We start from the raw sequence: 13,988 nt of genomic DNA on the forward strand, positions 1-13,988 counted from the left end.
AAACCCTTCTGGGACAACTATTGAGGTATTCCCCATTAGTCTCTATGCAGCAGGGGAACTGAGGATGTTGAATTAAATGGATTTGAAAACACACAATTTCTCCATTGGTTTAATACAATAGGGCCAAGGGAAATGAACATCGGCAATACACTTAGTTCAGTTATAGCTGCTGAAACAAGCACAAGTAATTCTGTGTAAAACTTTCAGAGCAATAAATGTTCCCATAGTCTAACAAAGTTTAAAACAAAATAATTCCCAATAAAAATAAAATGACTTAAACATTTACACAAAATCAAAGCTTGACCTCCAAGGGATGAGGAGAATGAGGAATCACATTTTAGGATTGTCATTTGTAGTACCTGGCAGGACCATCAGAGTACCTGGGTGTACCTGCAGAGACAACATGCCAAAAATCAAAAGGCAGAACATAGAAAGATGCTTCTCGTACATTTTCAAATATGGTGGGTGCCTTTTTGGTCTTTGAGACCACATACCGATAACCGACATTTGAATCACTACTGCGTCGAACGGAAGGGGGACTTTGCTTACGTACCCAGGAGACTATTAGACGAGAACCTGTCGTTACTGCTCATCATCCTGGGGGCGGTAGAAGAGAAGCTTGTGGAGCTCATTGTCAAGCTGTTCAGACTGGAACCCTGAGGAGGACACAACATACTTTGACTCGTTTTAAAAGATCTTTTTCTAAACTAGATCAAATTATTAGAAGGATTCATCCATACCCTCGATACACTCCTCAGTCTGTATTCCATCAGCACATCCGTCAGTTTTTGGGTCACCTTCAGCACCAGCTGTGCGTCGTCCTCATTCTCTATCCGAAAGGTATCCTGAAAATACATTTGGAAAAGTTGCTGTCTGTTCGAATACAAAGATGGCAGAAAATCGCATTGCGCTGCAGAGGAACGAGCCGCGTACCAGGTAAGTGAGAAGTGTAGTAGAGCGGCTGCCACTTTCTGGAGCTGCTCCCATCAAGCCTGGCCTCTCCAGTGGTTTGACTGCTGGTCTGTCCAGTAAGCTACCCCGGTACGCATCAGCATGCATCCTGCCTGGCATGTCCTCGAGGAGTCCACTCATTCCATAGCCGTCTCTCCCGCCGCCCGATCCAAAACCATCTCCAGTCCCAGCTGGCCGATGACCCATACCATCGGGGAAAGGCCTTCGATCCATACCGGAGCCATGGGAATCTTGCCTGTTCGGATAGTCAAAGCCGCCGAAGTCAGGCTCCCCATAATCTCCCCCTGGATAGTCGGAGAGAAGACCGCCCTGGGGTGGATACTCCCCTGGAAACCTCGGGTCAGAGAACCGGGGTCCTGACTGACCTGTTGCATTTAAGTTTATGGTTAATCATTAGAAAAATGGCCTACATGCACAGCGTTATAGATTATGCTTCAATGACTAACCGAAGGGTGGTCCCTTTGGTCCCATCCCTGGTGCCATTGGAGGTATAAATTTAGGAATGGCAGTACCTGTCAGCGAGGGAAGGACATGGTAGACATTCATGACGTGGGTTGTCGACCAACAGGAAAGGCTTTCTTAACAAACTCAGCAGAGTAACTTACGGAGTCCTTTGAATGCAGGTACTTCACAGGGCTCCTTCAGAATCACCTGGAAATCACAGCAGCAATAGACAAATGTAAATCCTGCAATTGTGTGTAAACTCACTTTCCATCCATCCATCCATTGTCAAACCGCTTATCCTACACACGGTCGCGGGGGGGCTGGAGTCCATCCCAGCCAACTTCGGGCGATAGACTTTGCAAATTTAATTTTTTTCCCCACTTAAATCTACCCCAACATTTGTTTTTCTTTAAATGGTTAATATATATTCAATAGTATTTTTCATTTTAAACATGGGGATTCCCAAAAGTGCAGAAAGGGTGACAGGACCTTCTCTTGCTCAAGCACTTTTATTTTTTAATTTGTTTGAGACAAGCAAGAAAACCAGGAGTGTAAAACGAGACTTGCTACAGGGCTAACACTCACCTTGAGTTGCCCCCTTCCCTCCGCCTTCTCCACCGCAGCGGAAACTTCTTTTATGGACTTCCTTACAACTGGGTCTTTGATGGCCTCCTCCTCTTCATGTGTGACCTTGTCAGGGTGGACCTTTTTCTGCATACAAGACAGAGAAATATTCAAATAGAACCAACATGTCTTGCACTACGAAGCCTCTGAGGCAGACGAAGAAGCAACACTCACCAAGTATCTGAAGCTGTGTTTCCAGCCTTTTACGTGGGCAAGCATATCATGTTGCAAGCGAGAGACGGCACAGAGTTTACACTGGTAGTGTGGTGGGACAGATTTACTGGGGCTGCGGTACTCCCACACATATTGCAGACCTGTAGACGTGTGATGGTCATTGATTTAAGGGAATTATAATCCATACAGAACTGGGAGGAGGTAAAGCAGAACGGGGGGTGGGGGGCTTCTGCTTACCAATGACGTTGTCCGTGATTCCCTTCAACAGTTTGCCGAGAGAGGGCATGGTCTGGATCGATGCCCCTTTGGAATACACTGGAATACACAACAGACGTCAACACCAAGGAAACGCTTTAGAATGATACACAACTGAGACGGCAAGGCTTGTGTCCGACATACTAATCCAGAAACGCGAGATGTATTATTCTCAGTTGACAGGACACGAGTTAAGAACTTGTGTTGTGTTCTCGCACTACCTGCAGTGTCTGGTGAGGATACATTCATTTTATTTTGTCAAGATGGACTGAACAACCATTAGAAACCCAAACTCATGTTTGCTTTTGAAGCCTGGGGAAAGAACGGGGACACCGGTTCTTGTCTAACCCCCATCTTGGCTCAAAACGGGGCTGCGGGACACCTCTCACTGGGGAAAATCCCCTTTGTGTCACACTAATGAAGCGGTCCAAGTGCAAACACAATATAAATCCTGTATAATCTGGAACGAGTAAAATTGCTCGGATTAAGAAGTAATGTAGATCAAAAAAAAAAAAGTGTCGCTCAAGCCAGTGTAGCAAAGGCATCTGAATAAAAATGATTACTGCATTCTGCAGTGTTAAGATATTTAATAGTGGGAAGGAAGAAAAAAAATCCCAGCACAAAAAGTGCGTTAAATCGTCATCAGCAACCATCATATGTGCCACTGCTTTGAGACCATGTGTGGTCGTCCCAGTGGACTAGAGGAGCGTATGTGGCTGGTCTTTAATGCAGCAACATCATAAGAGAATGGGTTGAAATTTCTAAGATTGTTCAGTATATTTCTTAAAGTGTTGAAAATGGAAAACAGACCCCAGTTTCTGAGAGAGCAAGTCCCAGAGAGTGGTGAACATGCCACCATCACCCACGATATGAAGCAGAGAAATCAAGATTTCAAGCTTCAACTCTCAGCACTGAAAGAGGCACCGCAAGGACTTACCTATCTCAGCAGAATGCTGCGGCTGCTTTCTCTGTCAACGGAGGGAATAAACCCACATGAAGGAGAGAGACACATACAGGCATTAGTGACAGGATGACACTTGGCAGAGGACGGAACTCCTCGTCCATGTCCGCCACACTATAAATGCCACAGCGCCAATGTTTTCCTTATTCTCTATGACCGCTGCATCAAGCAGCGGCAGTCAAAGAGACAGGTGTGTAAATCAAGTAGGCTGGTGATCACTCAATTCTCATTAAATGAGAATGCACAACAGCAACATTTAAATTCCCCGTTGAACAGATATAAAAGCGAACGCTTTGGTAGTCTGAATGAAAGGTACATTTTCAATTTCAAAGATGAACTAACATTTCCCAGAATATAATTAAGCTGTTGCAGCAGGACATTGTTTTCCAACGGCCTTACACCAAGTTTGGCGTGTTCGGGAGCCCAACAAATATACGTGTGACTGACTAAAATAGCAAACATCCATGATCTGATAACTAAAAAGGCAGATCCTTCAATATGTTGTGCCCTGGATTTCATCTCTTGCTATGTAACTAACATCTGCAACGAATTCACAACTTTGACAGCAGGATTTCATGTATATGAATAAATATGTAACAGTGCAGGTAACTGCTTTCAAACCAAATATTTTCCAGAAGATCCTTCCAGCAGCTGAGTCTCATTGGTTACAGACGAAACAGCACTCAGGTGTAAAATCTGAGTAGCCGTCAGACATCGGTTCAGAGAACCCTGCTCACGTCCCACATCGATGAGTGGGAAATCTGAGAGACGGTGTAAACTGCAATCAGTTTCAGCGGATAAATGTTTGCATGGTGAAGCAAATAAAGTGGATTTTGCAAAACTGGTGCGAAGATATTCCTTTAAACCACAACAGTGATAACACTGGCCACGGACGTGACGGTCGGACCACTGAGTGGGGGCTTCGTGCATCACAGTGCAAAAAAACAACAACCTTGAGAGCACAAGGGCTGGCACCAAGTCTACGAGCCAACGAACTGCTGCCGCCTGACTCTCCATCAGGCATCGCAGCAGCCAGACAAGTGCACAAACTCACCAATAAGAGGAGGAGGAGGAGGGCGGCGCAAGAGGGAAATCATGTTTTCTTGACGACTGGCCCGAAGTGAAATACGTGAGGTGCGGGTGCAATTGTTTGTGCCGTTAGTATTTTTGTTCTTTTTTTTATCGTGATGCTTACCCTGGCATTTCTCTTTTGGTTTAGCTGAGGCCCGTGTGTATGTGCAGGCTGGATGAATGAAGCTTGAGCCTCCATTTCTTCAATTTCTCTCCACTGTGGGACAAAGAAGGTGATTGCATGAAAAACACGCAGAGACATTACATTGTCGTTTAGCTGACGCTTTTATCGAAAGCGATTTACATTAAGTGCATTTCAACCATGAGGATACAAACTCAGAAGAGCAAGAAACAAGAAAGTGCAATTTCAGAGACATGAACTCATTGGTCGGTATTACATTTGGATCTATGTTGCACATGTGTTGTGTGCATATTTGTGTTCATTGTGTTGGTACGTAGGATCTCAGGCCCAGTCGAGCCTTATTTACCCACTGCCTTAAAAACATTCGACTCTGAATTCCGAACCATATCTAATCCGATACAAACGCTCTAATCTAGTTAACGTTAAACAACAATGCACTACCACGTAACTTACCAGAGACCAGAGATATTTAACTACGAGCTACGAGTTTCCTCGATGCGAACGATCGACAGAATAGGAACAGTGCGATGACGTTAAAAAAAAAACAATTCCCAAGCCCCAAAGCCGCCGCACGGATAACAGGAAGCGGCGCCTTTTGCCAGTCTAAAAAACACATAACGTAACCTTTTACCTTCGTGCTGTACAACCAAACTGGATAGAATTTAAAAAAATAAATGAACCACAATCAGAATAAGTCATATATTCTTCCGAGCCATTCAAAATAATGAATTGATTATTGTGTGTATTGATAAATGTGTTTGAAAGGCAATTGTGAGGACTACTGCGTAGTACGCTCGTTTTTCGTACCAGGGCGTACCGTTATGCCTTGCTGGATCGGAATTTAACCAGGTATTGAACACGTTTCTATTTCTCATGTCAGCTGTAGACACTTTTATGTAAAATGAATTCCATTGAGAAGTAGGTGCATGAAATATTTCTCGGGAATGTTTAAACGTCGATGGGGTCCCAATCACGGTTACATGTTTTTTATAGTTAGCAGCCTTTGTACGAGTACGCACCAGGTATAAGAGTCAGAGGACCCGCGGCATCAACACGAGATTGAAAACAGAACACTTTCTTTTTATATTTATTGATATCTGCTAGCGGAGTGTTTTGTGCTTTCTAAACCTAACACTGTAGCAGCCACGACTTTTTAAAATTGGTAAGTTAAAACTGGACTGTCATGTATGATGCTGAAGCTTTATTCGAAATCGTTAGCTTCAAGCTAGCTAACTCAGGTTAGCTGACGTTTAAACGTCATGACAAGCGCTCCCACAATCTAACTTAACCATTTGGAGCAAACAATTAGCACTTTGCACAGACTGTGCCACACAATGCGTGTTGAATACTCCAGCCACCTGTACCGAACATATGTCACTGTGGTTCTGACTGAAAACGATGCACCCATTCAACTCCATCATCTCACCTGCACGACAACCGCATAGACCGCAGAGATGAAGTCCAAGAAAAAGAAGAGGCAGGATGACTTCCAGAAGGTCAAGTTAAAGGTGGGGAAGACGAAGCCCAAAGCTGATAACGCCACCAACACCAACTTCCGCTCGAAGGGAATCCATCTAACCGAACAGCTGAAGAGAGACCCGAGTTGCCCCACCACGCACAGACAGCTTGGTATCAACGTAAGCGCTTTACCTGTCAGCAAGCCCCTTCTTTCACTACGCATTCATTTTTGAAATACAAACACTATTTTTTTCCTTTCCCCTTTGTCTCTCTTTCGTTATACTGCACCAGGACCTGCTGTCTCAGCTCCACCATCACAATGCCAACGTGAAACATGGTGCCTTGGTGGGTTTGAGAGAGTTGCTGTCCGTTCATCCTTCTTTGTTGGAGCAGCATCTGTCTCGCCTGCTTTCCGAAGTCGCTGCCGTTTTCACGGATAAGGATGGCAACGTTCGCGTCGCATCTACTCGTGTGCTCAGGTAAGCGAAGCGACAGTGATTCAGTAATACAGAAAATAAACAACATTTGTGCCTTTTTTTTTATTCGATTTTTAAATAACCTGTTTAAACGGTCCAAATTCTTCCAGATTCATTGCACAGTCTGTGCCTGCAGAACGCGTGGCTCCCTTTTACCCTGTCCTCAGTGCCCATCTATCTTGTGCCATGACCCACATCGAGGCAAGCATCCAGGAGGATGCCATGAAAGTCCTGGATGTGTTGCTGGAACACTACCCGGCGTTGCTAGCAGCACAGCCTGCAGTACTCCTCACCAACTTCCTAGAGTTGATCTCTCACAAACAAGACCGTGGAAATGCCAAAAAGTCCCAGGATGCCAAGGGACGGACCTGGGCACTGTCTGTCAACCTTAGCAGGGCCGTGACCAGTCAGCAGTGGCGACTGTCTGTTCTCCTTCGGTATGGAGGCCACGTGCACACAGATTTAAAAAAAAAACTTAAATGAAGGTTCTGGCTACTAATTCTTTTCTTTGTGTTGTTTGTATTTCAGGCTTGGACGCTTTCTGCAGGCAGTAGTTGAGGAAAGACCGGGGGAGGAAAGTGATATTTTTATCCCAACTGAAGGAGCATTTAGCTTCAGTGGCGAAGGCAGGTTGACACCTCTGTATCTCAACTGGGAAGAACTCACCTACAGCAAAGTTGGAGTGAAGGTGTATGAACATTCTGGGGCCAAACCAACCCCCCAGTCCACATTTAGACTCAGGTACAATAACACAATCTTCTGGTACCAGGAGTAGGACACAGTCGGGTTTAATTTGATAATATGACACAAGAAGTTTAGTTTCCGTTGAGTTTAAACCATTTAATCTTAATCGTATTCTTTATTTTCTGCCTGTGTAGAGTGGAGGTGAACTCTGGACCCACAGTGGGCGAGGATCTGGACTCAGCAGAGGCTGTTCAGAGCTTTGCAGCCACACTAGTTCCTCTTCTACTTGAGGTGTGGGTAGAAGCCAGTACCAGTGACTGTCCCTGGAACACCACCGAGGGCGCTCACCTTCTCAGCCCAGATGCCATGTCAGTAATGTTCCAGGTGCTGTCTATTCTGCAACTGCTAAGAAAACTGGCACCACAGAGGGAGCACCAGGATGCACTGGTGAGACGAGGAGAGGACGAGCATCACACTTTTTTCTACATAAAAAGATTTACTAAAAATGCCTTTTGCTTTGAGTAGGATGCTTGGTTCCACAAAGAATACCTCAAAGATTTTAAGCAGCACTTCATGAAAAACTTTCCCTATGGTTCCCGGGACACACCAAAACATAAAAAGAAGGTTGATCTTAAAAGGTAAGTAATATCAATGGTAAAAAAAAAGAAAATCCCTTCTTTGCCCCTACATAATGTTTTCAATTTCCCTCTGTGTGAGCTACCAATGATCAGTAATACTAATTTCTGGTGTGAAGACCTTATCTTGCTCAAACTGCTGTAATCCCTCGGACCCTTCCTTTTAGGAGTAAGCAGACTGCAGCCGTCCCAGGATTGATTGTGGAGCCTCTGGCCCTAAACATCACACTATGCCAAGTCATGGTGTCCCTCAGCCAGAAGCAAGTACTCGGTCGAGAGACAGGTGGAGACTGGCTGACACCTTTAAGGACGTTTGTCCGGGACACGCTCAGCAGCGGAGTGAAACTGAGCTACAGGCAGCTCCACATGCTACTGGGTACCGTGTGGAGGATGGTGTTCACACAGAGAAGCAAAAGTAAGCGCGTAAGGCATTACAATAAGATTTAAAATGGTTTATTAATGGGATTGCATAACAAACCTACAGTTCTAGGGATGTAAATGTTTATCTCAGTATTTAAGGACAAGATTATGGGTTGGTATCCAGATACTTGTTTCTTACTGTTTTAACATTATTATCTGTATGTTTTTAATTTGTGCAGCAGTGACCGATGAACTGTTGGCAGCGGTGTATATCTACTACCAGCAGAGGCACCTGACTCTACAGACAAGATCTCTGCTGCTGTCTTTTTACAGCAAGCTCTACCTGCAAGAGCAAGGACATGCACACATAGCGAGGTAACCTCCGCAATTGTTGCTCAATCTGTGGGATAATTAAATGGGGGATTTGCAATGCTGGTACACAGCTGTAGCTTCATATTGTAGAGAAGCTGTTAGATATTGAATCACAATGTTTTTCAAATCTAACCCTATTGGCAAAAATACAATATCCTCGCACAATGGTATGATAGTCTCGCACAGCCAGACTACATCTCACAACCTCAGCTTTTGTGCGTTAGAAGCACGGACCAGTGAGTGAAACATATGAGGGGGTTGATGTCTATTACGTATATGTGTCTTACTCAATTCATCCAAGTCTGCGCCCCAATTTAAGACTTTTCCTGATTTTCCAATATTATTGACTTATTTTTAGACCCTTTTAGAAATATGACAAACTTATTTAGATCGCTGGTCATTTTAACAATTTTTATGCAGACATGCCATTCACATCTCTAACTATGTCTGATTCAATGACACGTGTATGTTATCCCTTCCTCTGGCTCTCTCTGAAGGAGCAAGGTGTTATGCCGTTGGTTGGCATCTCTTCCTGTGCAGTTGTCCCAGCTGGGCCAGCGTAACCCAGCTCTCTCCGCACGACTTATCCTGTCAATCCAGGCTGCCGCCTCTCGGAAACACAAAGACCTGCTCAACAGTCTGCAAACACATGCCTGCATGCTCTACGGTACGCAAACTCAATTAGTGGCACCAAGAAAGGGTCGACTATCATAGAGCATTTTAACAGTAATATTAGATACCATTTTCATATTTATATCACAGCCATATATGAAAAGCAGACATCAACAGAGATAAATGCATAAATATGTTATTGCATAGAAGTTTGTGATGACTTGTTAAATATAAATATAGCTCAGTTATGTAGCGTATTATAGGGCAATGTAAAAGAGTTCTTACTTATTTTTAGTTCTTGTTTTTTTTTTCCACTGCTGAATTAATGAAAAGTGTAAAGGATTCATGCGTGACATTTCTTTTTCTGATGTCCATATACATTCAATACAACGTGCAGCAACGACGGTCAGATTACCAAAGAGAAACATGTTCCTATGCCAGGAGAATTCTGAGCCACATGTTACACCATACTTTCTGTAGGAGGCAGTATAACTCCACGTCTCCCACCCACGGCAACTTTGTCAAACTGAACTAGAACCAGAGAGCCTGAATACATCCACGGCTATGAGGGTGTTGGGATAGTTGGGTTTTCTCGGTGACAGAGGGGGCCCATGAGAGGAGGAGCTCTGATAGAAACTGATGCAGAGCCAGCAGTTCACTATCACAAGACTCCTTTTGTCCGGGGGCTTCTGACATCAGCATGTGCGTCAGAGACAGACATAAAAACACACACACACGCATCATCTGAGCCAAGCTTGTCTCTTTTTTACTTGTTTAAATATCTAATTTTCCGGGTATTTATTTAATGTTCATTCTGTTTCCCCAGAGACTGCAGTGCATTGTCGTTTCTAAGCAATTGTATGTCTGTGTAGATCCGCAGGAAGGAGTTATGGTGCTTTTGCCAGCAGAGTCCCAGCAACGAATGGTGCAGCTGCTCTACTTTCTACCCAAGATGCCCCCGTCTCTTCTGGCCAATCTGAGCTACTGCTGCACCGCTGGACGAATCTCTGCCGCTCTCAGTGCCTCTCTGATTCGTATCGTACACTTTCGGTGAGCTTGAAAAACCCAATGTGCCTGTAGAGGCCACAGGAACTTAACTTACTGCCTTATGTGTGTGTGAGGAGACGCTCCTGTTTTTTAAGGGAGAAAAAAGTCAAACTGTTCAAGCGATCAGTAAACTGTGTTGGACACTCAAAGCGCTCCCCCCTGCCGCCCTCAGATGGCAGTATTGTGCTTTCACAGATGGATCCCGGACATTCCTTTTTTCTGGCTCCCTTGCCTGCCTGTATACAGGTGCCGATGCGGACCCCCCTTCTTATACTTAACCTACGGCTCACAACAATAACCGCTGTTTCCATATTTTTGTATTCTGACACACACGTACAGGTTACCTTTCCTTGTAACAGTGTGTGTGTGTGTGTGTGTGTGTCCGCAGGCATTTGCGTGTCTGGCCTTCTGCTTGTGCCAGTTTGTTGAAATTTAGAGGGAAGGGAGTGCTGAGTTCAGATGGGATGTGTGTGTAATGGGGATGATACAAAGAAGTCTTTGGTGGACTGGAATGCAGAGTCGTCATGGAGTATCGAGGAAACAGTTCAGCCTGCATGTGCCTCCCGGGCCTCACAAACCACACTTGTTGTTAAATTGAGTTTCCTACTGTTACAGATCTCTTCTCCCCTCGGGACGAGGAACTTTATTTCTATGCTCTATTATCCTCAATGCGATGCTTTCACAAAACCGGGCGTCATGAATAATCATAGGAAATGGGATGAGGAATGTGTAACCAGGAAATTGTTATTTTGAAATCAAGTCGTTTTGTCCAAAAAGAATAGTTGCAGAAATTAAACACGTTGTGATGTTTGATGCTCTGAGCGACGGGGGCTCTGGGATTAACGCAGATGAGCGGGCCGTTGTTCACCGTGCTCACCGATTGTGTCCTGTAGGTCATCTTTGAGCGGCTGGTCGGTTGGGAGCCAGGAAGCGGCCCTCCAGGACGCGGACTACATCAGCTTCTTGTTTTCCACCATGACGGGATTCTCGTCCGACAAGCTCGCCGCCCTGCAGGAGGCCGACGACGCCCTTCCTCCCTCCCCTCTCTCCCCCCTCAGCCTGTCCCCCACCTCGCTGGAGCAGTTCACACACCACTGGGACGTCGTTGAGGTGCGTTCACTTCAGTTACCACAAAACTCCCATGCATGATAACTTCAACCAGGGCCACTGCCAATAAGAAATATTTGGACACAACTTTGAAAATGAACCTCGCATGGACATGGAGGTGAAGGAAATGAAGACATCGTTTGAAAATTCAAAAGTGTTGATATTCTGGACACAGCTGTGGTCTTTCAGCCTCCCATGGTCCCTCTGTGTCTCCACATATAGAGCTCAGAGGGTGGAAGCTTTATCGTGGCACTGCGGCTGAGAGGGGAACCTTTATCGCGTTGCGCAGGTTGAAGATGCGTGGTTATCGGGCAAAGCGGATATGCACAAATGCTAATGAGAGCCCATGGCATGATGGGAGTGTGACATTTCTGCACAGGAAATTACAGTTAACATTACTATGCCCTGGAGCAAGTGCGTCTGTGTGTGTGTGTGTGGAGGGGGGGCGGCTTATAATCACTAATTCAGCTCCTCAATTAAGCCCTCAGATCCTGCCTCTCTCATCTCCCTGTCTGAGTCAATCACAGGCAAGTGACGGGCAGGAGGGGGGGGACTCGAGGTGGTGAGGGGGGAGGCATTAAGGGACGGACTGTGTCAACTCTGGTTCGACTAATGAGACAGGATTGTTTTTAATGACGCCGAGAATGCCAACAGGTGCACCGTTCTGACACACGCTGGCTTGCAACTCACTCCTGCACGCAATTGGATAAAAGCTAATGAGAGATTGATTTGGATTCAAAGTTAATGAGGAGAAGCTTAGCATTATTTTTCACTTGTAAAAAGTTTTTGGCAGATTCTTGTATCCGTCCCAGTGAAAATGAAATGGACACCGTTTAGTGAATCTCTACTTTGGAAACCACAAAGCAACGGCCTTACCTTTTTCAGAGGGATGTAAAAATGTGTTCTTTACATTAGTGATGTGGTTTCTCTGATAAATGCAAGTTGGAGATGTTTTCAAACGGGTTTTTCTTAATTTCGTCATAAATAGTTTCTCCATAATATCATTCTTGCCGTTTTATTTTACAACCCTGCCCTTGTTTTTCTACAAAGAACAACACTCATTACCTGACATCTGGAAATTAAAATTTAGAGGGATTTGGTCAATTTCCATGAAACTACAAGATTAGCATCCCTAGTATTGTAACAGGGAATATAAACATGTTTTTTGTCATATATTGTTATTTGATACAGAAAACATTGCTTTATGCAGTTTTTCTTTGGGATTTTTTTGGAAACACACTTCCGTCCGCTGCATATTTAAAAGCCAAACTTTGACCACTAAATCTTTCAAATCTGCATGGTAAGAATTGTATAGAAAAAAATATATTGTTTTGATATAAAAGATATGATTTTTTTCCCCCACAGGAAGTCTGCCACTGCCTGGAAACCCTGGGTTCAAAGTCTCAGTGCTTTGACATCTTCCAAAATGGCATTTGCAAATACCTGGTAAGAAACTGTTTGTCGTTGAGCAGGCAATAACTCTGAGGACTTTGTTGTACGCTTTACCACTATCATGTGAATAATCCTCTCCTTACATGTCAGACCAAGCTGGGAGTGGTGCCTGACAGTATGGCGGCCGGGTTGCTCAGAGCCGTGTCCAGATTACTGGACCTGTCCGTCCTGCCCGTCGAGGCCGTGCTGCGCTTCTTATCCCAGTGCTGCCTCAGCCTACTGGCTCTGCTCATCACCCTGGAGCAGGAGTCACCTGCCGAAACCAACCACAAAAGGTGTGTGTGCGTCGAATGACGACGACTAGAAACAACCATCCACTGATGTGTTGATGTGATCTCTAGACCTTGATAGAAGCAGTTTGCCACTATAACAATTGGGATTTAAAAAAACGCACGTGTCCCATTTTTCAGGGAGGCAATCTGGGGTGCTTGTGTGTCAGCCTTGAGCTCCGTCCCGCGACTCCTCCGACTGGTTCTGCAGTCGATGCGCGTGGGAGATTTGAGCGAGGAGGAGCTGCCACAGCTTGGACAGATCCTGTCGATGCTGCTGCAGCACACGCCGATCCACAACCAGCTGATGGCCAACGCCGCCCTTCTGCAGGAGATCATACAGCACCTCACTGTAAGCACGGCTCCACAGACGCTGGTCAAGAAACAAGTTCGACGGAGGGCTTGAGGATGTTAACTTCTTACGTCGGCTGTTTTCTGTGTCTTTTCAGAGGTACACCCGGGGGACGACCAGGGAGCAGTGGTTGACGGACTTACTCTACTGTTACACTGTCACCGTGGCTCACGGTGCCTCCGCTCGCCGCGGAAACCTGAACCTTCGAGACATGTACTGACCGCCGAATCGCCACCTGGTGTGTTTCCCAGTCCCCCCCTCACAAAAAACTGACTAACACTCGCAAAGAAGCAATGAGATGCATACCACAAAACGTTCAGACAGGAATACAGTCGATGGACATGTTTGTTCATTTTGAGCTCTTTGTTTTGTGTCTTGAGCTGCTTTATAGCTTCATTCTTAGTTTGGTGGTTGTTGGTCGTCTTTTTGCCCTTTTCATACCATCGTTGCCCGATGGTGTCCTGTGCGTCTGCCGACGACTTTTGATACAAAAAGGTTAAAAAAATAAAAGTTAATTCAAG

General features: G+C 45.1%; 2 protein-coding genes across 6 annotated transcripts; one reads left to right on the top strand and one right to left on the bottom strand.

The window, feature by feature from the left end:
• Nucleotides 1-93: 93 nt before the first annotated feature.
• LOC120810896 (uncharacterized) lies at nucleotides 94-5,236 on the bottom strand. 4 transcript variants are annotated; one of them, XM_040165876.2, is made up of 12 exons: nucleotides 5,097-5,236; nucleotides 4,626-4,718; nucleotides 3,407-3,437; nucleotides 2,452-2,529; nucleotides 2,215-2,354; nucleotides 2,002-2,127; nucleotides 1,578-1,623; nucleotides 1,419-1,484; nucleotides 934-1,337; nucleotides 741-845; nucleotides 554-656; nucleotides 94-390 (listed from the first exon to the last, which is right to left on the bottom strand). In XM_040165876.2, the coding sequence occupies exons 2-12, from the start codon at nucleotides 4,698-4,700 to the stop codon at nucleotides 347-349; spliced, it is 1,218 nt and encodes a 405-aa protein (XP_040021810.1). In that variant the 5' UTR covers nucleotides 4,701-4,718; nucleotides 5,097-5,236; the 3' UTR covers nucleotides 94-346. The 4 variants fall into 4 exon arrangements, with proteins under 4 accessions (XP_040021810.1, XP_040021811.1, XP_077951199.1 ...); XM_040165877.2 differs by having other exon boundaries at nucleotides 5,104-5,212; XM_078095073.1 differs by lacking the exon at nucleotides 3,407-3,437 and having other exon boundaries at nucleotides 5,097-5,205.
• An 85-nt stretch (nucleotides 5,237-5,321) lies between these two features.
• tex10 (testis expressed 10) lies at nucleotides 5,322-13,987 on the top strand. Of its 2 annotated transcripts, none has more exons than XM_040165871.2 (16): nucleotides 5,322-5,492; nucleotides 6,089-6,280; nucleotides 6,393-6,580; nucleotides 6,688-7,014; nucleotides 7,106-7,318; nucleotides 7,456-7,708; nucleotides 7,787-7,899; nucleotides 8,064-8,311; nucleotides 8,496-8,631; nucleotides 9,126-9,295; nucleotides 10,113-10,290; nucleotides 11,181-11,397; nucleotides 12,760-12,840; nucleotides 12,937-13,121; nucleotides 13,257-13,467; nucleotides 13,565-13,987. In XM_040165871.2, the coding sequence occupies exons 2-16, from the start codon at nucleotides 6,098-6,100 to the stop codon at nucleotides 13,685-13,687; spliced, it is 2,826 nt and encodes a 941-aa protein (XP_040021805.2). In that variant the 5' UTR covers nucleotides 5,322-5,492; nucleotides 6,089-6,097; the 3' UTR covers nucleotides 13,688-13,987. The 2 variants fall into 2 exon arrangements, with proteins under 2 accessions (XP_040021805.2, XP_040021804.2); XM_040165870.2 differs by having other exon boundaries at nucleotides 5,474-5,805.
• Nucleotide 13,988: the final 1 nt, after the last annotated feature.

Source organism: Gasterosteus aculeatus, chromosome 20 (genome assembly GCF_964276395.1).
Source record: "Gasterosteus aculeatus chromosome 20, fGasAcu3.hap1.1, whole genome shotgun sequence".
NCBI lineage: Eukaryota > Metazoa > Chordata > Actinopteri > Perciformes > Gasterosteidae > Gasterosteus > Gasterosteus aculeatus.